The 25,013-nt window shown below is 44.2% G+C and overlaps 1 protein-coding gene across 1 annotated transcript; it reads right to left on the reverse strand.

Annotated features, from left to right (window-relative positions):
- Positions 1-16,578: 16,578 nt before the first annotated feature.
- On the reverse strand, positions 16,579-24,716 carry LOC128885564 (A disintegrin and metalloproteinase with thrombospondin motifs 7-like). Its single transcript, XM_054139663.1, has 18 exons — positions 24,610-24,716; positions 23,740-24,133; positions 22,484-22,649; positions 22,098-22,405; positions 21,887-22,011; positions 21,634-21,780; positions 21,190-21,336; positions 20,970-21,114; positions 20,737-20,829; positions 19,935-20,144; positions 19,485-19,721; positions 19,297-19,420; positions 19,044-19,170; positions 18,842-18,962; positions 18,636-18,779; positions 18,454-18,572; positions 18,211-18,380; positions 16,579-17,916 (listed from the first exon to the last, which is right to left on the reverse strand). Exons 1-18 carry the CDS (start codon positions 24,714-24,716, stop codon positions 17,342-17,344), a joined length of 3,459 nt encoding a protein of 1,152 aa, XP_053995638.1. The 3' UTR covers positions 16,579-17,341.
- Between the last annotated feature and the right edge of the window lie 297 nt (positions 24,717-25,013).

A 25,013-nucleotide genomic window follows, 5' to 3' on the forward strand; every position in this document is an offset into this window, starting at 1 on the left:
CGAAATGCGAATCACAAAGCGGCGCAAAGTGTGGCCAGCTTGACACAGGTATACGCGTGTAATTAGAAAAGTCCTCGAATTCCTCGGAGCAGAGGGGCTGGTGATTGATCGTGCGGCCGGCTTAAATGAAGCGACTGACCGGTCGGGTGGTTCGTAATTATCGAGAGACTCGGTTAATTGGCTTGACCGCCGCAATTGAGCTCTTCTCAACGTATTCCGCGGTAATTTAAAGTAATGCAATCCGGTTTTTAATTAGCGTACTCTCTATTAAAACGTTCAGAAAACTGCCGAGCTCACAGTTCCGTACATTATGCTCACGTCCGTTCGCTGATTTTTCACCTGCTCCCGTTAATTAGCTTCCCTCCGATCGATCGCGACTCGTCGATCGGATCCGTTCCGCTTCGTTTCTGCGTGTAGCGCGAATTTTCTCACTTTTTTCTATCGTCGATCGACGCGCTTTTTGATCAACGATCCAATTAAAACAATACAATTACCCATTGAATTTCAGCTGTTAGCACCATGTCTACAGAATTTTTCATGGAAAGCGTAGAAAGACGCAAACGCGGGTCCCATTTTTACCAGTCGCCGCATCTTATCCGTACGATCCACAGTATAATTTCTTTCTAGCAGCGATTCTTCTTGCCAGCCTATCTGTCAGGCGTGAGTACGCGTGCACGCGTATAAGCTACCGATAAGAACGATTATAGGCCCGCTCGTTACCATTTTCCCTCGAGGCTAGCTGACCATTTACGACGCCAGAATAATAGCGCGATCAAAGCCAACGACACCCTCCTCTTATCGCTCCGAAAGGACTATTTAAACGTGCACCTTCGCTTCCGTATAATATTTAGGATTTTCCGAACTAACCAAACTGAATTGGAAGATACGGAGGATACAACGACGATACCAAATACAAATTTCCTTTCACGGAAAATTGGTAAAACCGTTGAACTCGATTGAAAAATAGCCTCCGCGCTCCGATATACGTCCAAGCTGAACAAAAATACTAGCTGATCGTCGGAAAAACGTAAAAATACGTCGGCCCGTGGGAAAAGTGGCGAGGAGAGTAAATAGCGGAACGGGCGGAACAGGTTAGACAGGAATTAATTAGAGAAAATAGAAATGGTGGAAATTGAGACGGGAAAAGGAAAGAATCGAATGGAAGAAAGACGAAGAAGAAAAATCAAGGTAAATATGATGAACCTAGAGGGGATAAAGTAAACTCAAACGGAGTCCGAGAGATCGAAAGGAAGCCTTGCGAGAAAGAACGGAAATCGAGAGAATGTTCGGAAAAGTAAAATACGCGAAATGTTTCGATTCGAATGTACTATCCATCGTAATCTACGAAATGGTTAAAAAAAAAAAAAAGATGGAGAATATTTTTGCATCGATACGCAACATTGGACACGCTGCCTCGAATTAACGGGTTTCGTCGTCACGTTTTTACGATCGTCCCCGCGGTCGTCGTAAAATCGCAGATTTATAATCGCGAAACAACGAAAGTATTCGCGTTAAAAAGCTGCAATTTCAGTTTCATCAACCTGATCGTTGTACCGCTCCATTTAATGTCCCTCTTTATCGTCGCAACGACGCTCGATTAATTCCACTTCCCGACAAATTAATAGTTCCCCGCGCTAATTGAGTTTACAAATGGAACTCGATTCGCTTCCACGGCGACAATGGACTGCTTGCGAAAAAATTCATTTTCGAGGGCTCAAATTTTTGCAGCAACGGTGAAATATCAGCTTCCAACGGTGCGCGCTGGTGTGAAATTGATGAATCGCGTACGGGAAAGCGAACGTTCGAATTAAAGATGAGATAACTGCCAGTCAATTATGGTTTCATCGCCCTTGCGATATTTCGTCGCTCGTACACGCAAGCTATAAACAAACTTGGTATTGATTAATGAACTTGACAGTACTTCGGGCAATGGAATAGAGTCCTTAGAGCTAGTCTCCACACGAGCCAGACTCCATTGTCAACGTATGAATCCGAGACGCGTCGTCGGGGTCGGCGTCGTGACATTCTCGAGGTCCTCGACGATTCCATTAGAGGGTTTCAAGCCCGTCGACTCACCTCTTGGAAAAGGAAACTTGCCCCCGGTCACAGCTCGTCAACACGCGCGGTACTCCTCGCGTTGATTTACCGAGACGTAACTGCGATGGATTTTCACCCCAATGGCGTAGGAATCGGTGCACCTATATATTTGCATGGTTGTCGGTCGTACCTCGGAATCTCTATATGCGAGGCGAAGCGATCGATGTCGAAGGCGTTTCGCAGCACGAGCAAAGTACCAGGTATCGCGGGTAATTACCTGAGCCGGTAAACGTTGTGGAAACATCATCCACGGTGTCGTTCTCCGGCACTTTCTTCTCTCCATCTGCCTCCTTTTTTCTTCCTCTTCTGCTCGACCAGGTTTCCGTTCGACTGTTCGCCTTCACGTCGACGTCCTGGAATCAGCTTTTGGTTTACCTTCCCAGATTCTAAAGAGAAAACACAGAAACGATAAAAAATATTAGTATAAGATTTTGCATTGTTTTCGCGTCGTACACTACCGAAAGTCTTCCCGTTTGTAAACTATGCGTAAATTATGGAACGAGCACAGCATGGAAATGGTAATAATTATTACAAACGTAGCACGGATCGATCGTTAGGAATAAACGAATTGCGCGAGCATCGAACGGCAATCGCACGGCTACGGCAACGACCACGCACTTCTAACAAGCCGTTTCCAGATGCGATCGCTTATAAACACATTCGACCCCTATTAATCACGTATTTCAACGGTCGAGCGAGCGCGTTAATTAAATAAAATCGATACATCCATTTGTACGGATTAATCCCTCCGATATTTGGCCAATATGGTACAACGAAACTATTTTCAATCGCAGACGACTATAGCCCAGTTGTTGTAGATAATAGATACGATCACACGCGTCGTTATAAAAATGTTTTTATCGTATTTAAATGTTATTTTCTTTTATTCCATAATATTTAACCGAGTTAACCGTGCGTCTTGTGAAAGCTAATTTCATTAACATAATGTTTCGCACGCGACAACGCTCCTCGAAAGCCGGGAACCTTTGGCGTTAAACAAACCTCATTCGATTATCTCGCCCTGACACAACAGACGTAACAGTGCAAAGCTTTCCACGAGAAGGCAACCGTTCAACCTGCGAGCTGCGCTCCGAGATTTAAGAATTAATGGCTGCTCGCAAGAGGTCCGAGGCACGCAAGGATGCGTGCGCGAGAACATTTCACACCTAGTCGCGTAAATACAAGGAGCCGGTAGATTCGATTTAATTTGCGACTGCGTAGCAAACGTAAACACGAGACACGTTGGTACCTCATCGATAACCGTGAAAAATTAATTTCACCTCTCCAAAGCTCTCCGCGAGAGACGTACAACGATTTAAAAATTAAAACGAAGCGAACTATTAAAACGGGGAACGAGAACACGTCGAGTATAAAAGTTTTTCAAGAATTCTTTAAAGTATATATCTTCCAAGACAATTTTTGCTGAAAGTGGATATTCTTACCAATCGTGGCAAGAAAATCCCAAAGACGTTGGCTCACGGTTACAGACTCCGATACGCGTAAATAACAGTGTAACGTTTTCTTCGTGACTCCTACCGTGATGGGCTGGTCTCGTAAAAAAAAACATCATGACGGACGTAAAGCGACGGGAGTAAAACAGTGAATCGCTCGTGATCGAAGGTACTTCGAAACAAAATTATACCGATCCGCGGTTTTCATGGAACTTCGGAGCGGAAAGTGTTTTCCTTTGATGAAAACTCGAGTATATATGTAGGTACGTAGTACATGGGAGAATTTTATCTCCCCGAAGGGCTTACTTTTTTCTTTTCGGTTGCACACCGAACGGTGTCAAACTATCGACAATATTTTTCTCATACGACACTGCTGTGTTCGTCAAGTTTCGTGTTTTATCTCATCCACAGGACAAATTTCATTTCCTACGAACGTGATCTAACATATTCTGTGAACTGTGGCTGAGAATAATCATCAACCTTTGGAGTTGCTCGATCTCCCTACTCTTTATCTATAAGATCCTATTTGTGATTCGTTTGAGATCGCTGTGACGCAATCTAAAACATTTGAAGAATTTTCAAGCACCTATGAGACTCGCGTCGTTCCTCGAGGAAATAACTTTGAATATTTTTCTCGATATACGATTCGTACAAAATGCAACTATATATATATATATACAAGTATCTCGAACCAAACACGAACAAACTAATAGGAGAAAGAAGGAGAAGAAGTCGAGGAGGAACGATAGTAGTTGTTGATCGTTGACTGACACTCGCGGACGACTTGCCTCGTGAGTCCGGATCGGCAATATCCTTGGGAATCTAAAATGCAAGTAACAGTATGTTTGTCGAAATTAGCATGTATCTACATAAACCTCTGCAGAACAAGGTTGAGCGGTGGCAATCGTAGGTGGTGCTCCATTACGCCACCAGCAAGCCAGGGCGAAACGTCTATCGGACCAAAGCTCCGAGGATTTAGATGCGCCTTTGTATATCGGCGGGGAATACGTCGTTACGTTGGAGCGAGTTTACATTAGGACCTGCTACGTGAGCTGGGTGAAATCAGCGGCCGGGGCGAGTCGATGTCGTCCAGAATTTCCGATTCAGCGTCGGTCGCCTTCGAACCAAAGCGGAATCGCGTTTTCCCGCTACCACGATAACACCCCCATCGGGAAGATATCGCTTAAACGTATTAAAAATACGGGTCGCTTCGAGTTTCGGTGATTCGCGAATCGCTTCTTAACCCTTTGACTGCGGGGACGATTTTTAAAAAAATTTCACCTTATAGAGAATGATAAGACGAAACTTTTCTGTATTTACAGTTTATTCCTACGACGTTTAGTTTCAAAAATTAAAATTAAACACTTAGGAATACTTTTTCCTGAAATACGTTTTTAATTACACTAATAAAGCAAAGATTGCTTCTTTTACGGACGAACTCAATTTTTTTTTACCGAATGTCATATCGAAAATATTATAGTACAGACGCTGGCCTATATATATATCTTCTAGATTCGTTGCGGTTTAAGAGTCTGACACTTCAGGGACTTGCTGTCCTGAAATTTACGGAGTGAAGCCTGCGACCGACGTGTCCCCGCAGATGGTAAGATATCGTGACTGAAAATCGATAGTTACGTATCGGTGGGAACGTCAGCTCGCGTAACGTAACATTAAACGCTGATAGGCTATCTCTTTGTTTTAATAAAAATTTCGAATTTCACAAAGAAATCCAGTCGATCGCGGGTTTCCAACTTTGAAAAATCCACCAACACCCTTGTGAGCATATTCTAGTGTTCCAAGAAGGTAGCAAGTACGACAACGAATACTACTATCGAAAACTAAACAATTCTTGAACTCGAGGAACAACATAGCGAACGTTTCTATCATCCGTGACATCTTTCAATTTACTGGAAACGAAGAACAACAGAGAAGTAGCAAGAGAGGTGACGTTAAAGGAGCAAAAAGCAAGTGTCATCGTTTTCTCTAACATCGATTAAACAAAGAAACTCTTTTCCCTTTGATAAAAGCTTATCGTCTCTCGTCGCCTCATGGTTTACGGAGGATGCTATGGAAAGAAAACGGAGAGCTCAACCGTTACCTCGTAACTCATAGTTAATTCTATTATTTACTGCGACGTTATTTATAAAAGACGCAGAGAGCTCTTTCTAACAGCCATAAGTAAAAAACAACTCGAGACCATACCACGCGCACCTTTGCCAACGTGAACATTACGATCCTTTATGGAATAAAAGTGAACAAAGTTTTGTAATTTGAAAGAACCTTTCAAAATTGGACCATAGATATATCGACACAATCATAATAATAGAAGTAATAGTAAATGAAAAAATCTGAACCGCGAACTTTTGTTCCCTTTTAAATAGGAATTCTGTACAGCTCGGTGTGGTTCCATAAATCTTGGATGTTACGAATCCGTGGTCGGTTCGCACGATATTAATCGCTGTTTCGTAAACCATCCCTGCTTTTCAGTCCATGCTCGATGAAGACGCGTTGCCGACGAAAAGAAAGACTGCCTTTAATCCATAAATGATTGCCCTCTCTGTACAGACGGAGATTACTATTGAGCACCAACGTTTCATTTTCAACGATCGTTCGTTTGCAAGAACGTCTGATTTACCTTTTCATGAATCATAGAAAAAGATGGAAGCAATTTCACCACACTTTTTCAAGACGAAACGATATACCCTTAGTTTGACCACGATCTTCGATTCACTCTGGAGACTGTTCATTCGCCAAAGTTAAAATTGGTTGGCCGAAAGGGTCCGTGTAACGGAGCACTCGAATCGATTCTCAGCAACTGCAAATAAATGGAAAAAACAGCAGAATTACTGCTCGAACTTCTTACGACGGACCATGGAACTTTAATGGACGTACAAATCTCGGTGAAATGAAGCTATTTCCCACGAATCGGGGTCCCTTGGGTTTCTCGCTCCTTCGTTCGCGTTCCATGGCTCAGCATCGTGACTCGCATACGATTTCGTGATTCGTTTATCGTGGAAAACGAAGGCAAATTAACGATGATACGTTTCATAGGCGATGTATGATGTAGATACCAAAAGCATACATAGACGGGTATAAAATGAATTTATCATAACGCAAATAGCCATTTACCAGATTATAAAATCAATAACGGGAAATATTAACACCGGGTCTCCGAATTATCGTCGTTTTATCGATATCCCAGAAAACATTTTACAAAATGACGGTGGTTTCAAAATACACAGAATTGAATCACGCACCGCTTGCATACATCGAAGTTCAGCTAGAAGTATCGTTTGCGAAACAATTTACTTATCGTTAACGCATTCCATGCCATGTGTTTAAGCAATGATCATGAATATGACTTTGCTGTGATATTAATGTTTCGTCGATTCTTTTCTCGGTGGATCAAACAGCGTTCAATTCTGTTTATCGGTACCAAATATCGATAATGACTTTCGAAAAAGAGAAAGTCAATTTTCATGAATGTTCAGTAAGCTCTGGAACGACGCCGGTTAATTTGGTTGCATTAATTGGACGGCAAATTGTTTGATTAACCGGTTGCCAATACTGTGGGTTAATGACGGTAGCGATATTCTCGTGGGAACTATCGATGAGCCGTAACTAACCGAAATCGCTAATGAATTTCAACTAAGATACCACTGAAATAAAACGACGATGGATAGCATTAAAATCCTTTGTTATTCAACTCGTTTTACACATTTTGTTATAGTCGACAGGAAACTGTCCAAAACCCGAATTCTCTTATGCACGGAATAACTGATATTTCGGTAATAGGATACATCGTTAACATATCGTTAGCAACGTTTTTATCGACGTACGTGACAAATCGATTCCGAATCACCGAGTAAGACAATTTCATCGAGCGTTGCGTTACGCGCGTAGCGTAATTTATCGAATCCGCGATATACGAATATGTTGGAGAGAATTCAAATTACTTGCATATTTTATACGGAATGCATGGTGACCCGACGAAAGCGTTTTTGACGAGAAACAATACCAGTTAACAGAGGCACAGGGATTCGTTAAAAATTCCGCCCTTGTTATTCGACTGCTGGTTCAAAACTACACTTTGAGGTTCGTGCTGGTGAAAAAACAGACAGACTGCATTTGTATAGTTTCTGGGCGAAATAAACTTCTGGACACGCGGTAAACTAGAGACCATCCCAGCAGCAGCGCTCGAAATACAATTTGCTGCGTCGCGCAAAAGAAGTTAATACTTGTAATAAATATGTATTATTTTTATTGCGACGACGAAATCATTGTATCGCAAATATTTGGCAAGAATTAATAAAATTTCGTCGCGAATAATACCAATTACCAGGTCTCACCACGTGGAGGTTGCTGCGATTGGAGACCCGAAGGTAGAAGGAATCAAAGTTTCTTCGATCTCCCTCTACATACAGTATATATACTGAAGCGTAATTTTGATTAATAGTTAAGGGAAGTATTCACACATTTACACAAGCTAGAAATATACTTTTTGAAATATAAATGCAGCAATTTAGGGACGACTTTGTTTCAACGTTCGTTAAAAGTTTCGGAATGTCAACAATTAAAAATGTTAACAACCCGATGAGAATTTATCGCTCGAACTGGATTATCGCATTTAAATATTTCAGCAGTCTTCGATGGAGAAACGAGAATAAATTGTAATGCGTAATGATATTTCTAAAAGTATCGGATGACGAGGTATACGAACCATAAAGACCATTGGTACGGCGGTAATCGAAAAAATCACTCGCGAACATTGAAAATCTATCGACCCGTGGAAATGACTAGGTCGCTAAATCCTTGCGAAGTTATCGAACGGTTTCGTTTAACCTAACGCCACGAAACGACCGAGATAATGGTTGGGAGGGTGCACAAAATCGTCGAATCGCGGTGGAGACTAACGCCGATTTACGAGGCCACAGTTTTCGACGCGTTCTCTCGAACCGAACCGAACCTTTCCACCGATGTTACTCCGACTCCGTTAGCGATGGAACCGATTCGACTGTCATCGCAAGCTTTTCTACCGATTCGCTTGGAATTATGTAAAGCGTTAAACGTAACGTAAGTGTTGCTCATTTTGAACGCTGAAAATTGAAAAGTCTTTAACAATCCATCAAACGAAGTGTCTGCCTTTCAAATGTACGAATGAGCACGAGGAAGATTTCTGCTCGACGCGGGAGTGAATTCGAATTTCAGCCGAGAAAGTTCCAAAAATACAACGACGACGGAGTCCTGGTCGGTTCGACTCGTCGCGTCGGAGAAATGGCAGTCGAGTACGGAAGGAGGGAAATAAAGGAAGGAAATGGAGTGGTCGCGGAGCTCCTCGAAACGCGTCTGTTTCCCAGCAGTCTCTCGTCTCTGGTTGCTCCTTTCGAAGACATCCTGCACTCGTCCGTCCCGGAAGAGCCCGTCTAGAATATCTTTTAAATATAAAGCGTTCCTACAACGCAGAGACGGGTACTGAATTTCGTCGAGGCTCGACCTAATTTTCCGTCGGTTCTTTCTTCTCCATGAAGAGGAACGCTGTTACTTCGAATACGTTAACAAAGATGCAGATAGAGATAACGTCCCACGAATCTTATTCGATTCTAAAAAATAAACTCCGAGATGAATTTTTCGTGCGCAGAAAACGCAACGAATAACAATCTATGTTTTTCTTTTCGGCAACTCGAGGAGTCCGCGACGTCACATTTTCCCTGGTCCAGCCGAAAAAAACAGGAAGTCGAAAAGATAGTTTGAATTGCTAAAATTTCCGGCCCCGTAACCGAGCGAAACCGCGCGCCGACTCATTATTATTCCGAATATAATAAGTCGGCAGTTGATACGGCTGCTGATTCCGCCTGTCGGTGTTCCATTTCGTTCCGTTCCGTTTACGATGGATTTGCATACGAACCACCCACCCCTAGTCATTCGAGATACCCATTTTTCTTGGCTGAAGGTTTCATTCGAAAAAATAAATTCGCTCCTCTTACTCGCGTCGGAAAGAATTCATTTTACGAATGCTTTTCGTCTTAAGAAGCTTGTCGTAAAACTTAACCCCGGAAAGTTCCTTCGAACGAAGACAAGAATGGAAGCACTTTACCGAAGATGCGAGTCCACGGATTTCTATTGCGTTCGTGTGACTTATTTTTGATAAAGGAGCCGAGGATCTCGTCTGGAATGGTTCGCTAATAAATTGCGTTTCTCTCGGTGCTCTCCGAGATTGGTATTTATAGCGGGAAAGGCGAGGAACGTCAAAATAGGTAATGTTAAATCGCGCGAAACATAGCGTCGCGATTCTTCACCGTCGCGAGAGCTGTTCGCGTAAAGATTATATTCGGATATGTGGGATGCAATAAGCCCTTGAACTAAATTCGATTTGCAATGCTTCTCTTATATATAGAAATTGTTTCCTTAGATAGCTGCTGTCGCGATATCCACGATTGTTTCATAAATTTCGAAAAACGTAGGAATCAGTGGATGAGAGAACGCTGCGACGCAACGAGGAAAGTGGAAAAATGGCTTCAGCCCGCATCGTAGGCGACGATTCATCGGTGGAACGCGTATTCGCCCTCTGCTCGTGCTACACGCCACGTTACGAACAAACGAATCACCCAACTCGAGAAAACAAAGAGTTTGTACGTGCGCCAGATACAATAGCGTCCCAGCATCGCGCGTTAACTTCCCCTTCGCATCGTTTCACAATTTTATCTTACCTACAGAGTTCTCGTTTCGGTTCCGGAGGACGCAACGCGACACGACTGCTGTGATGACCCGCGAAGAAATATTTTTAGGAGCCTAACAGCTGTTTTTAATTGAAACATCGCGCAGCCAATACCTTCGATTCTAATTTTCAGCCACCTTGGGCGAAACCATCGACCGAGTCTACCGTTTCGATGCGGAAAAGACAATACCGCGTGCCCTGTGAAACAATCAATTTTTCTCTTTCACGGCTTAAATTGTGTTTCTTCTACGGCGAAGCATTGAAAACGTGTTGCTCGTTCTCTGCTAGATAGTGTTATTTCTGTAGAATACCCTCGGGGTCACCAAGGCATCCCTGAACGAACAAAACAGTCCGAACTTTCCTATCGTCGCGTCGTTCCGCTGGCGGCACAGTGGACCGCAAAGTTTATTCAGACGTATTAAAAGTCCATTCGTATGTCAAGACCGAAGAATAGGTATTAAAGGATCCTGTATTTTTATTAGACGCATTAAGTCTTTTTTCCAATCGACGATTAAACGAAAATAGTCGATTATCGTTTGGAAAATGAAACAGCTACGACGAAACTCGTGACCGTTGATTTTCAAGTGCCATTTGACTCGTCCATTTTGCGTCTCGTTCTCTTAAGAACAAGGATGCATCAGCACAGTTTTGGGTCATTAATCGTTCGGTATCGTGGGTAATTGTAATTCTTCGAGATCTCGAACAGATTGTCCAAGAATAAGTGTACGATTGCGGCAGTTTCAAAACAAACGAGACGACAGGAGAGAGGCGGAAGAAACGTGAATCGTCCGCGAGAAGAATTGTTGCGAGCAACCCAAGTTTCCGACCGGGAGTATAAAACTTTTTACCGCTTTAATCTGAACTTTACGATAAGGAGATTGCATCAAACAGCCATTGTAAGTCACCTCGGAGGCCGAGAGAGTGCCTTTTACTGTAGCCGCTCGAAGGAGCAAGTTTTTTCGTTCTCGTGTACAGTCGTACCGTCAAAATGGAATTAAATATCGGCGGCGAAAGAAAGAAAAACATGAATTCTCGGTCACCACTGTGCTTCGTTCCCCTGTTCTTTCCGCTTTTTCTACCCGATAGCCAATTTTCGTTCAACTTGCCGCGATAACCTCTTCCAAGATTTGCCAACGACCTCGAGAAGCCAAGAATTTATTTCAGTAACCGAAACATTATTTCGTAGAGAAGGAAACGATAGCGAAGCGCCTCTACACTTTTCTATCTATTTATCTAGATTCAGCAAGGCGTGTAGTCATAATGCATTTCCAAAGGGCGAAATTCCATAAGTCCAATCAACGCAATTTCGATTCTGTCGTCGTAACTGTTTGACACTGTCGATCGACGCCGACATCGACATCCCGAACATGCTTCGATAGTTTTAATTACGATTCGTCAAAGCGAAACGTTCGACGTGCATGCATAACGGAGACTTTTAAAGAATCGATGAAACATTGCGCGTACGCGAGCAGCGTTGCATATGCGACGAACGCGACCGCCAGCAATAGAGAAAAATAATTTAACGGTTCGGTCACTCATTAGCGTTTCAACGTTGATTCGATTAAGCATCGGTACAACTGTAATCGTTTGATTATCCAATCGCAATTCGCGTTAGAGTGCTTAGTGATGCGATAATTTTAGTAACAACTATCGATAACGTATCAACGGTCCGTGGATACATTTAATCGACATCTATTAGCTATTTTTAGTCAATTTTTCTCTTTGTTGATCCGAGCCATTATTAGTCGGCGTTTATTTTCAAAAATCATCGTTCGAACCGTATGCTATGTTAGTTAGTTAATATTCTGCGTTAGGAAAATTTCCTTCCAATTCGACGCGAAGCAGTTCCAGTTACTTGAAATAACAACCCTATTAACTGTTCTCTGATAGAAATACGAAGAAGCTAGGAATTTGTTTCGTCAGCCGTTTCCTCGAGATTTACAGGAGGTACTCTCTCGCCGTCCATGTTTTTCCTTGCTTGTTATCGTTGGCAAAATCGTCTGTCTTTCCAGGATCAAGAAATCCTTTCCACTCGCTATATTTCTCTGGCAGAGTAGTCTACGCTATTAAGATCATCGTTGCGTCTAGAACTCGACTCTTTCTTCTAGGATTTCCTACCTCTAGTTCGCGCGAAAACGGTGGAAGAAGCTTCACGACGAAAGACGAGGCAACGTTGAATCGCGTGTAGTTTCTTCTCTTTCAACGGTTCTTTTCTCCGTCCGTCGACTCGCTCCGTTTAGACAAAGTAACTGGTATCTATCAAAGAGAAGCTTTTCGGGATCTTAGCGAAGCGTGACAGCTATTTTTCGTTGACTTGCAAAAAAGGAGCAAGCAGAGAACAGAGAATGGTCTCGTCTCGTCCCTATTGTGCAGCTCGTCTTCGCATTCTTTTATCGTTGTCTTCTCGAAACTGATTTTTTCGACCTGCATCAACGTTGAACGCTCGCATCACGATTAAAAAACCGCGTTATTTATTTACACGTGAATCGCGTATATCGAGTTAGAGATGTCAAAGACATCGAGATGCAGACACGATTAAATTATTCTTCGTCATCGGTAGCCGAGAAACGAAGCCGCGGAGAGCACTTTTCGCGATAAACCAAATTGAGTGCGAACGCGAACTCGCGCGCATACGAGACTTTTCGTTACACGGAGAAGTAGGTCGGGAATTATAAAGAAACGAAATCCGTATCGAACGAAAACGGAACGAACGACGCGTAAATTGTAGTTGGTGGCTGTGGCGTGCGCAAATAGAGTTACATCGAGAGGAAAAGCATACCTTCAAAGTCTGTGGAACAGCATTTCTCTTCCATGCGACGCGACACGAATCAATCGAAAATATCGATCCTCTTCGAGACATTACCGAATATTAAAAACGTATACTTGAAACATCGCTATCGGTGGATAATTTTAGGTCAAACGCGAAGCAGATTTGACCCGTTACTGATTTAAACGCGAGACATTGTCAACGAATTCTCGTTTCGTGTCTTATACCGCATTTCCAAATAAACATTTATTATGAGTCCATTTTTTAAGAGGCGTTGCAAGCGCGACATTGAATTCGTCGGTGGATACGAAACGGTGGTCCCTAGGAAAGTCAGATCGGATGGAAAGTTCGTGTCGCATCAAATACCTCGTCACTTGAAGCGTTCCAGCTACGCCGATCGAACAAGGATAGATAAAATCCCCGACGACGGTGTTTGCTACCGTTTGTAAATCGAGAACGAGGAACATCACCTAGAGCTTCGACCGAATCATCGTCTCGTCGCTCCAAGCGAGTACAAAATCTGCTCGAAATCTGCAGCGTGGAATATACTTTAATCCCCACTAGCCAAACGAACAATATTCGAACGTACTTCAAGAAAGTACACTATCCACGATAGGTAGACTTAGCGAGTGCAGAGTTTCGCAACAGCGGGTCGAACGGTACGGTTGGCGTTCTCTTCTTTTAACAACTTCGTTATCGTGTCATCGAAAATCATTGATGATGTATAAACGGGTTGTTGTAATTTGATAATCAAGCACGAAAACATCCCCTGGCAAAGCAGAGTAGCGTTCGGAGTGCGTCGCTAACGAACTTAACGAAAATATGAGGGACGCTTTGTTTGTTTATCGCGGAACGTTGTTTTCCGGAAAATGTTGTTGTTCTCGGTGATATTTGCGCACGCCGCGAGCGAAACAAAGATTCAGGTTTGTCGCCGACAGAGGAACGATTGCCCGGAATGGTGTCGACTAAAGCGGTTGCATTAAATGGCATTTAATTCCATTGTTTCGTTACCGCGTTACGTATTTGTAAGCAGTACAGGCTATAAATACTTTTAAATTTGTCAATGACATCGACGCGCTCGTTAAGCCATTGAGATTGGTTAACTTGTCCTGTTTATTTTGAACAAAAAGTTACACGTAAAAATTGTGTAATTAATTTAACAACGAAATGTTGAATATGCCGCGTACCGATACGATAAATAGTAGCGGAAACAGGTTACCCGTAAGGAGGCACCATCTGCCGCTCGAGAGACCAACCTTCTACTCTCCTCCGCGGTCTGCTTTATCCGTTTACGAAAATACGCTGCACCGTGCATCGCGTCGTTTAGATAAGCAACATCGGGGCTAGGATATCGTTTCGCGATACAGCAATCGGCACGAAACCACCACTCTACTATCACCCACCGATGCGATCGCGTTTCATTTTCAGACCTGCGAGGCCCCGAAGTGCACCATTCCTGGAAAGGGTTGCGTGTCCGCGAGGAAACCACCCGCCGAGGGCACGAGCTGCAGAGGGAGAACAGCGTAAATTATCGCCTAGAAAAACACAAAGACTAATTAACGAATATCATCGAGCATATCTCCGACGCTATTACGAAATTTTACTCGGTTAATGAAATTCCAAAGGGACTGCGCTGCGCAATCGCGCACCACATAAAATTTCCATACGTGTGGTGTACGGGTGCTATATGTGAAAGTAAAGTATTAAAGTAAATACTGAAAGTATTTTCAATGATAACGCGAATTGCATCTCTCTTCGCTATAGAAAAATAGGTGTGCAAAGTTTTCAAGATGAAATTTAATAAGCATTGTCTAAATTATTGCTTGGAGGCAACAAATGTCACGCTTCTTCTATAATTTACAACTTATTGTGCCGAACTGTTGCTCGCAGTGAACTAGGTAATTTGCATACTCGAGGCTCGCGAAACATTATTTCGAGTAACGGTGGGGGTTAGTCTGAAATGTTGGTGGTCGAAGGTAAGCTTTATTCCCTCTGGCGTCGCTGATTGCGAAAGAATTATACATTCTCCACTAGCGGAATGATGCATATTGTTTAGATATGCGATAATCCTCTATAAACACGTCACGAAACATTTTACGGCGAGAGTTTAGCAAGAAACTGGTCTAGTAGGATCTGGCGAAAAAATCGACGGATAAAAACATTTCTCTCTCTCCCTTTCAGTATCTATCTATCTATCTCCACTGTTTGAATTTCAATGGGACTCCGATTAAGACATTGTGCTCTGGACACGCGAGTAGTTGTTTTTCACGCGGCTTCCACTTAGCATACGCTCTACATCACCTTTTGCCAGCCATTCAAGTTCTACTCGATCGTACGTTTACTTTTTCCTTTTAGCTAACTCGAAATAACTAGAGAATATCGAGTTTGAAGAACGAAGAGAGTATCGAATAAAATAGCAAAGAATAAAACAATTATAGAGAATGATTCGAACGAACCCGATTCCCTAAACGACTCGATCAACTCCAAAACAGATCCGAAGGTTTCCAAATCTTTCGTGGCTGAACGAGATCGATCCGGTAACTTCTCCAAGAAAGTCGTCTACGGTACCGCATGCTACAGGGGTGTACGAGACATTTGCATAGAAGGGCTTTGCGGAGGAATACCTCGCGATTCGAATACGGATTCGAGCGCCGTCGAAAATGTGCGCAAAGTCTACAGGGGCAACGTAACTTTTGCGATTCTCTTGGAATCTCTTTGATCCGCGAGCATCGTAAGCACCACTATCGGCTCTTTAAATTGGAAAAAGTCAACCACCTTTTTCGAGCGAAATCCTTGTAGTCGATATCGTTGCCCAGACGTGAGCTAGCCTCCGTCTTTTGATGGCTTGAACAAAGGCATGAATAAGAGATGCACGGCATTATCTACGATTATTCGAGGGATCGTTTAGGAATGTTCGACGTGGCCGGTACGAAGGCGTGGCTAGGAACGATAAGACCGAGTCAGGAGGCTCTCGACATACCAGGACCCGTGATGGCGGAGTTGGTTGTATCGGTAAACGTAACGAACGCGGTCCGCTAATTAGCCAGCGAGGTAGATCGATAGCGTATCTCGAACAAGGTGTCCGGGCGTGGACAGTTCTTATCTGTCCGCGCAACACCTTCGTCGCGATGGCGGAACGAAGAGGGCTTCCTTGGGCTGGACCTCGCGTCGTCTAATTGCCGTTGCGCTAGCGAGGTGCGATGTATGCGTCTGGCAGCCGTTATTACAGTCGGTGACACCTACGCGACACACCGCGTAAAACTTTTCCATCCGTTGATTAGAACGAACGTCGCATTCCCGTCTCCCGTATCTCGAGCCGCGGGGAACTGGCCACCGTCTCGGAGAATGTTACTCAAATCTAATTAGCTTTCTCTCGATTCACGTTTCATCAAGCTGTTCCACCGCGTTACGCCCTTCAACGTTGGAGAAAACGTCCCTTTTCGCGTTATCAAAGATTTATTTCTTCGTCCTCGAAGCATTTGTGTTTATTTACAAATACAAAGACAGCCGAATAAAACACGAATTCCAACGAAAGGACAACGGTATGAACAGCAAATAAAGCCATTATCTCGATTATTAAAATAGTCGGGAGAAAATAAGGGAAGAGGCACGCTATTTTTATCGCCGTCGCATTCAATTCCAATCCTACGTAGAGTCTAAAAGATCGTTATTCGCGGAATTTCATATTTTCCAGCGTAATCATAAAGTTCTTTCGCAAGATGGTCGCTTCTTTCACCGAGCAAATAATTATCGCGACCGGAATGTATTATTACTTCGAGTTCGAAAAAGTAATTCTATTCGTCTCGGGTTGGCATAATTCTGTTGACCCGGCAAGTTATTACATCTGATAGGTTCTACCGAAAGAGAACGCGACGGTGAAGTATTCGTTGGGTCTGAAAAAAAAGAGCCCTCGTAAGGCGGAATTCTCGCGGGGTTTCGTCGACTGGGAAAAGTGCAGCGCAAATTGCAGGCCCGCTGCAACAGATTTCCAAGCCTCGTTGCTTGGAAAAACTCGCCGGGCTGGTGGATGGTACGTTTCGCAAAAATATCGCGAAACTCTAGGCAAAAGTGAAACCCTGTCATCGGATGTCGAGATAGTAGTTCGTTACACGAATATGTTTCATTAACGAATGAGCCAAACGGAAGTAGACAATAATGTCTCATCTCTCTGGTCGAAATATTCGATATAGCTTCGTTGAGAAATAATTTTTCATTTTTTTATATTATACATCTAGAGTTCAACGATCTCTAGATAAATTCCACTAGAGTCTGATTGAACATTCCAAGGTTCGAGACGGTGATGATTCGTCTTCACTGCTCCACAGCGTCCACGATTCCAGCCAACCGATCGTAAGCCGAACTCTGGTTGACGACTCGCGGTGAAGGTGTCCCGTTTGGATAGCTCAGCTCTTCGATCTTTTGAATAGCCTGAGAGCCCCTGTAAACCTTTTCGCGAGAGGTGTCGATGCTCATGCCAACGAGGTCGCCTGCTTCCTGGTACGCCTTGTCCGACAAATTCGATTGAAGGTTCTCCTCCATGTATGGAGCCTCTAGCAAAACGACATTCTCGATCGGCACCGAGTCCTTGATGATCGATCCTGGCTTCGGCGTGGTGAAGTTCCTCTCAGAGGCACAGGTGCTGCGTTTCTTCTTCTCCTCCCGAGCGACCGACCAGTCGCGAAGAAGCTGCCGGAAGTCCGCCGCGTCGGCGTCGTTCGTCCTTCGGAGCTTGTCGGCCTCGCGAGGAACCCCATGCACCAACATCGGATCGACGAACGCGTCGATCATCTTGGCCTGGTCCACTGCCTGCTTTTCTTTCACGGCCTCGACTTCTCCGTTCGCGTTCCGGGCCTTTTTTGGACAACTCTTCCTGCACGGCCTCTTGCCTGTTGACGAATGCTCAGAGTACAATTGGAGATCGAGTAACGGCTGGAGCGCTTTTATTTTTGGTAAAATTTCCTCCGAGGAAAGATCATTTCTTAACTATATGGCTAAGAAATTTGCATTTTTCGAAGAAAATTCTATTATATCTGAAATGGTACGGACTGAAACAGTGATCCAAGCGCGGAACGACGCGTTGTAAACTAAACTGATACGATGTAAGTGCGCTCTGCTATTAATTGCAAAGATATGTATTGGTGAATTTCCCATGGATTGCACTATTCTTACGACAATCTTACCAACGCATTCTTCTTTCTGTTTCGGCACGCGACCTTTGCACGCGTCCAAATTCGCTTGAACGTCGTCTTCGCCAGCTCGAGCAGCAGGTCTGACGCATTGTACTTTTCGATGCCTCAGTCCAGTCTTACCATCACAGGCACTACATTTGCTCCATTGACTTACTCGCCATCTTAAAACGTCAACGATCACGGGTTTTCGAAATACATTACTCCTAAAATATTAATCACTGACTGCTGTCTTACTTCGCAGGACATTGTTCCGAATTACACGTACGACTTTTCGGTTCCGGCGGCTGTATACCTTGACAGAAACTCACGCTGACTTTCCCACCTTGCTCTTCGACACACGACGGCTCGGAAATCTGTATTTATTGATGTAGAATCGAGTTGTTCAAATCTGTTTAAGTGTTCGATATCGAAATTACCATTGTACCACCGCCGCATTTAGCATTGCATTCGGACCACTCCATGAAATCCCATATGTATTTCGGCGTATACGACGGATCGGTGGACATCACGTAGTATGCATAGCGAACGCCTGGATTTTCCGACTTTTGATAGAACACGTACTGAAATAGAAACAATCGTAAATCATTTTTTGATACAGACGCCTTTGCGAATCATGGGTTACTTCTATTCGAATGTCCTCAGCTATCGGTCCTTTTATTTCAATTTGCTCTCTTTCTGGCTCGGGATGCATATAAATGATAAGGGCTTTGGCACATTCGTAATCGCCGCTTTGCGCTTCGATTCTGTAATCGTTAGAAACATTTTCTACTAACAACGAAACGCCAGCACTAAATTCTCAGCCAAAAGAATTTCGAAATAATTACCTTTCTCCGTTTAGGCAGTATTTTTTCTCTTTTTCGAGCCTCACCGCCAAGGAGTTTTGGTGTGGCTTGTTTTCCGATACGTGTATGCTGCGAGCACCTTTAGGTACCGTCACTATCTTCACGAATCCTGACACGTATATCGCCAGATTGTTAAAACATATTTCTCGAGTATTTATATCATTAATCGTTATTTATTTATTTATTTGAATTTCCGCTTAGAAAAGCTTGATAACAAAAGAGATGAATAATTTACGTTCTTTCACGTCCTTGGTATCAAACAACCCCTCTATTTTCTTGCATTTCGACCCGTCACCCTTGCAAATGCCACACTTGTCTTCGATAGCGCTAGAATCCAGCAGCCAATCGCAACCAACTATCTAAAATAAGATCGAAGGTGAGTGTCTCCAAAACCTCTTTTCGTTATAATAAAGATTCTCTTACCCTGCATGTGCCGGAGATACACATGTTATTCGTCCCAGGTTTACAGGGTGTCGAATCGTTTACTATTGCCGAGAGCTTGGTGTACGTGTGTTTCTCGTTGATACAGTACAACTGGCAGGGATCGAGCTCCGGAGAGGAATAAATCGACCACTGATGGAGCCCGTCCGTCAAAACCGGTTGGGTATTCCATAGCGCGCACTGTACCGCTCTGAACGACGGCTTGGTGGGATCGCATGCCTGTACAGCGAGGAAATTGTCGACTTTCGAAAACGAAATTTTGCTGAATCTGTATCAAATTTGTTCGTTACGATTTTCTCTAGCATAAAGCGCAAAAAAAAAGCCGAAGGGAAGCAAGTGGCATATTCGAAGAGTCGTATAATTGAAAAGGGGTGAAATCCCTCAGATTTAATATTATGAGAGTGCATCGCGTAGAGAGAACATGAAATTTACTTGAGTGTTGCACGTGAGAATTTTCTTCCTGGCACCGATGCAATATCTGCCTCCGTTGGAAGGTACCGGGTGGTCGCATTCCCTCTCGGCGTATTTGACGCCACCACCGCAGGTTCTGCTGCAAGAGGACATGGGACCCCACGAACCCCAACCACCGTGCACCGCTTTCGGTCGACTGCCCATATCCACGCATTCCTTGTGAACGCACCACTGTGAATACGCGTGCATTCTTTATTCTCGGCATTTCGCTTTGCATTGTAATATATCAGGTCGTCTCGTACGTAATTTCTAATGATACAAACGGCTCACTTGCGACTGAATGTGTTGTATATCGTATGAACAAACATTCGAAATAATAATGGAACCCAAACTATACAACTTGTCGGAACCAATTATAGTTAACATCAACATTCACAGAGTTATCGGAGTGATACCAGTTACGAGTATAATATGCACTTTGTGCACAATAGCTTCTGCTTCTCGCGACAGATTCGAGATTTCGCAAGGGGCCTCTTGTTTGCACAAATATTTCCTGTTTACTCTCTCATTGTGTTACGGTCCGTTTTATGAGCGTTTCGCGTGAGTTACAGTTCGCGTCACGGAAATTTTAAATTATTCCATTTCGCTTGCACCCCTTTCTCTCCCACTTTGCATCGTAATCCCTCGCGAAGGGGAGATGCGAGGGAAATCGTTAAAAGGCGGCTGCACGAAAATTACCGAACGACGATCATTCGTCTGTCGCGTACAAAAACAGCCGATACAGCAATTTGCAAATGATAATTCAATCGTAAAACGTACGAACCTTGTTTTCACCGCATTTCGTTCCGTCGGCCATAGGAACCCCGCGAGAGACGCAGGTCGAATTGGCTTTGCACCACAGGACGTCGCACGACGGCTGTTGAAATATACGTACGTTCGTTCACAAACAGACCTAAGCATAATCTATAAAATACTGCGACGAAACACCCAAAACGGTGAGTTAAATCGATGTTTGTTATAAAAGAGGCTTTCACGAGAAAAGTTCAACTCTACCGCAGAGTTTTGACACATCACCGAGCCAGGGAACATCATGTCGCATTGAAAGTCCGCTCCATACATCGCGCCAGGCAACATGTTCGGATACTTGAACTTTTCCGGCGGATTTTTTGGATCATCGTTCAAACATTCGCCCAGTCCGCTCCTAACGAATCGACAATAGACATTTTCAATTCGCATGGGAAAAGGAGAATGTGAAATCGAATATCGGGTAATTTACTCGAGAAGCGCGGTTATAAATTTTCTGCTACATCTGGACCACCTAATCGTGAAAATGAAGACGATGGGCGACATGACGAAGTAACTCGAATCCTTGTCTTGAGGCGGACATCCGCTGATGGATTCCTCGTCGTGCGAACAGCCCATCCTGGAAAAACGCACATTCTTTTGTTCGCCCAGGTAATCCTTTCGCTGTTAAAAAATCTGTCTCGCTTTCGTGACACTGTGAAGCTGTTCGAACCGTGCTTTCGCGGCCAATGCGCGAGAATGGAAGTCTTGACGCGATTATCTCGAGAACAGGAGTGTGCACGGTAGAAAATCGTCGTAGACTGTCGTCAAACGAAGCGACGTTGAGAGAGAATGCTTCGTTCGAATCGAAGACGCCTATAGACGTCGATAGCAGCGAAAGGATTAAACTTAGCAAAGGAACGTGCATGGACAGTACACGTGACCAACTTCGTGGGCAATTACGATTCCAAGCAGTAGACCGTTGTCTTCGTTTATGGCGGCTGCTTTCTCGGGATTACAAGCGGTCCCCACATACGCCAAACCCATCAGGTCGCAATTTGTACCTTCCGAACAAATATCGTACCTGAAACGCGAATTTATTTTGGCGAGTTTAACGTGCGACTCTCTGTGGTACAGGGTGATCTGTGTAACTAATCGAAAGTAATGTGGTATAATCGCGATGTTCGCACCTGGTTACCAGGACACCTATATCGAAGTGATTGGGGTGAGTGAAATCCGGAGGGTTCATTTTATAGCTCCACTTGGCGAAACTGTCCAACGTTTCTTCCGCTGCGGGACTAATGAGCAAATCTATCTATGGAAAAACGATTTTGATAAAAGAAAGTAGTTCAACTGATTTATCATCCGCATCCATTCCACTATTTTCTGGTTTCGTATTACCTCTTCCTTCTCCTTCTCTAAATATATCATGCGAACGACGACCACGTCTATTTGATTGCCGCTAGAGCTGTCGTGATAAAAATCTGACACCATGTTCATGATCGTTAGAAGATACTGCTCGTAGTTGGTGTTATTGTGAAAATCGAGAAACCTCCTGTCGGCGACCAGACCAATTTCTATATACCGATGTATACTATGAGTCCCAGACGTAACTGGCGCCGACTCTCGTTTCGATGCGACGGAATTATCCTCCATTAGTCGCTTCTGTCGTTTCGCTAACTGTTCCGCCCACGCAGCCTCCCAGTTATCTGTCCAAAATATGTAGAAACTCTTTTTCTGCGGTTCGTGTGCCGGAAGAAGAAAATGAAAACACTAGTCGCACTAACCACTGGTTCCGCAATGCCTCTTCGGAGGGTCATCGTGTTTGGCATCGTTTTCATGAGGAGCAGATCGTTTGTAGGCGATGTGTACGTGTTGGCCATCAGGCTCTGGATCAGCTTCGTTCACAGGCTCGATAAAGTACCGACCGTGATTAGTTTGTACGTAGCCGACCTGCACGCGATCCACACGCATTTACCTTTCCAATTGATCACTATTATCGTAAATAAGACGCCGCGTCGGACTCGCCAACGAACGGGCTACCAGTCTCGGAAAAAAAATCAAAAAATCGCCAACGACGTCCGAGTCGGATTAACGTCGAACTTGTAATTAAAGTTTCGCTTTTCAGCGAGCATTGATTCGCCAAATAGCGAGCGTGCTCCATGCAACAATTGCAATTTGATAGAACACACCGCGGCAACCCCCCCTCGCTCGTTTAAAGGTCGAATCCATACCGAATTTCCCCGCGAATCATGGTATTACGTGCGAGTTCACGGAAATTACAATCCACCGATCTCAATTACGGGGATCGGTTGCGCGTGCAACATTTAGCCTAGATAGAACTAACGGTATAATTCAGAATGATCCTCGTTTCTCCCCAGAGTGCAAACAAGCTACCGGTCCGTAATTCGCTGCAAATTGCGGTCTATACGCCGTCGAGACCCGCGGACCTTGATATTCGACAAAATTTACAGATTCGATCGGTCTTCGGTTATTGAACTGCCTCCCCCCCCCCCCCCCGAAAATATTACGCGTATCGAGCTTGTCCATACGCTCGAGGAAATTACTCGAAACAACTCTCGATCGACGCGACGTGAAATTTGAGTTTATCGAATGGTATCTGCCGTATCTCGTCGCTTCGTTGCTCTCAAAGAACCCCTATGACGACTAGAATTAGTTGTCAACGGAAGGAGAAGATTATGCGGATCGTGTCTCGCAACACGCGCGACAATTGCGTCAAACTGAAAGCCGGTGATCGTTTTGCGAACAAGCGTTTCAGTTCGATCAGCGTGGTCTCGCTTTGCGAGAGCGGCAGAGAATTTCTCGTGATTATAGTACTCCAAATCGCTGTTGATTAACGAATGCTCCGAAAAGCGTAGACGTGACGTCGTCGGCGTAACTATTTTCGGATAATTACATTTTTGTTTATGTATTCGCTCGAGTACGCGAGCTACTTTCGAAAGGCGCGCGTCAATGGTGAAGCAAGTAAAAATGAAGCGGCGAGAAATGGAGTAAATTAAAAAAGGAAAAGGAGTATACGAACCACGCCGTCGCACAAAGACAAGGCAGCCTTGGACGCATGGTGGTCCCTGACGAAGCCTCGGTAATGGCACTGTCGATCCGAGGCCCTCTTGAATCGCACCGCCTCGTTCAGGTTGCTCCTGAAACCGGAGCCCCGCGTCTCGATCACCATGTCGGGCGAGATGAATTCGTGGTACGGACTGAGCTCCACGTGGTGATCGATCCCGTTGAAAGCCAGCACCAGGTGTAATTTATCGGCCTCGGGCTCCCTCTCCCCTGCCTCGCTCGACCTCTTTCTGCGCTCGTTGATCTCCTGTCGATCGTAGAAATTCGGCAAACGGTACGTGGCGAAGCTGCCATCTTCGAGCACTCGTCTCGGTATCAGCAATTCTGGCTCGTTGACGTCTCTCGTATACCTGAAACATCGAACACCACGGAAAAATGATCATCGTCATTATTAATGCAAATGTCTGTCTCGAACTCTTGCAGTTTAAAGCTCTACCGAGATACTGTCCCGAGCCAATAAATCAATGTATCTATCTATGTATTATCGCGAATGGCGCACCCCTTCGCAAAGACAAAGAGTCGTAAATTCCAAGTCGACCGGGAGCAGTCGTGCATTTGTCGAAAGGAAATCCGTGGCGACGGGTCGTTGCGCGGTCTACGGGACGGAACAACGAAAGAACGAAAGACCGCGTCGAGAAAAGTACATACATGGCATTTTTCATCGAGAAGGGTTATACGATGAAATGAAATCGGCTCGAAGCAGATCGAATGGACGGAGCACGGATGAAACTGTCGTCGACGCGAACGTTCGACGTACGGGAGTGTATCGACTCGAGGATTTTTCGCCATTGGATTGATAGTCGTTGCAGCCCGCGAATGCACTTACCTACCATGGTATACGTTTCCAGATTCGCTGGCGTACTTTTTGAGCAAATCTCCGTTTGCGGTCACGAGGATGAAGAAAAACGTCACAAGTGCTTGAAATCCGTTCATGACAAACTAGTTTTTCGTCGGATGGCTCCTGAAGTCGGCAGTGGATACGGAACAACGAAATCCTCGCGCAATTGTTTACGATTATCACCACGGATAAATTCCGCCTGGTGTCATCCCGACCCTTACAGGGTCTTTAACTCAAAAGTACTTTTCAACGCTGCTACACCTACTCCAACCATCATTATTCACATTTACGTACATTGTCACTTTGTATAAAACGTAACAATGTTTTTCAAACTTACAAATTATTTCTACGAAGAAAGGAGCTAATAAACCACGTTACGTCTCTCGACAAAA

This window comes from Hylaeus anthracinus, unplaced genomic scaffold (genome assembly GCF_026225885.1).
Source record: "Hylaeus anthracinus isolate JK02 unplaced genomic scaffold, UHH_iyHylAnth1.0_haploid 11981, whole genome shotgun sequence".
Classification (NCBI taxonomy): Eukaryota; Metazoa; Arthropoda; class Insecta; order Hymenoptera; family Colletidae; genus Hylaeus; species Hylaeus anthracinus.

Bases quoted from the DNA above. Each gene is read 5' to 3' on its own strand.
- LOC128885564 (XM_054139663.1), bottom strand. From the start codon at position 24,716: ATGAACGGATTTCAAGCACTTGTGACGTTTTTCTTCATCCTCGTGACC. The intron at 19,722-19,934 runs GTAAATTTCATG...CTCGCTGTACAG, and splicing joins TTCTCACGTGCAACACTCAA to GCATGCGATCCCACCAAGCC. The intron at 19,421-19,484 runs GTAAGAGAATCT...ATCTTATTTTAG, and splicing joins GTATCTCCGGCACATGCAGG to ATAGTTGGTTGCGATTGGCT.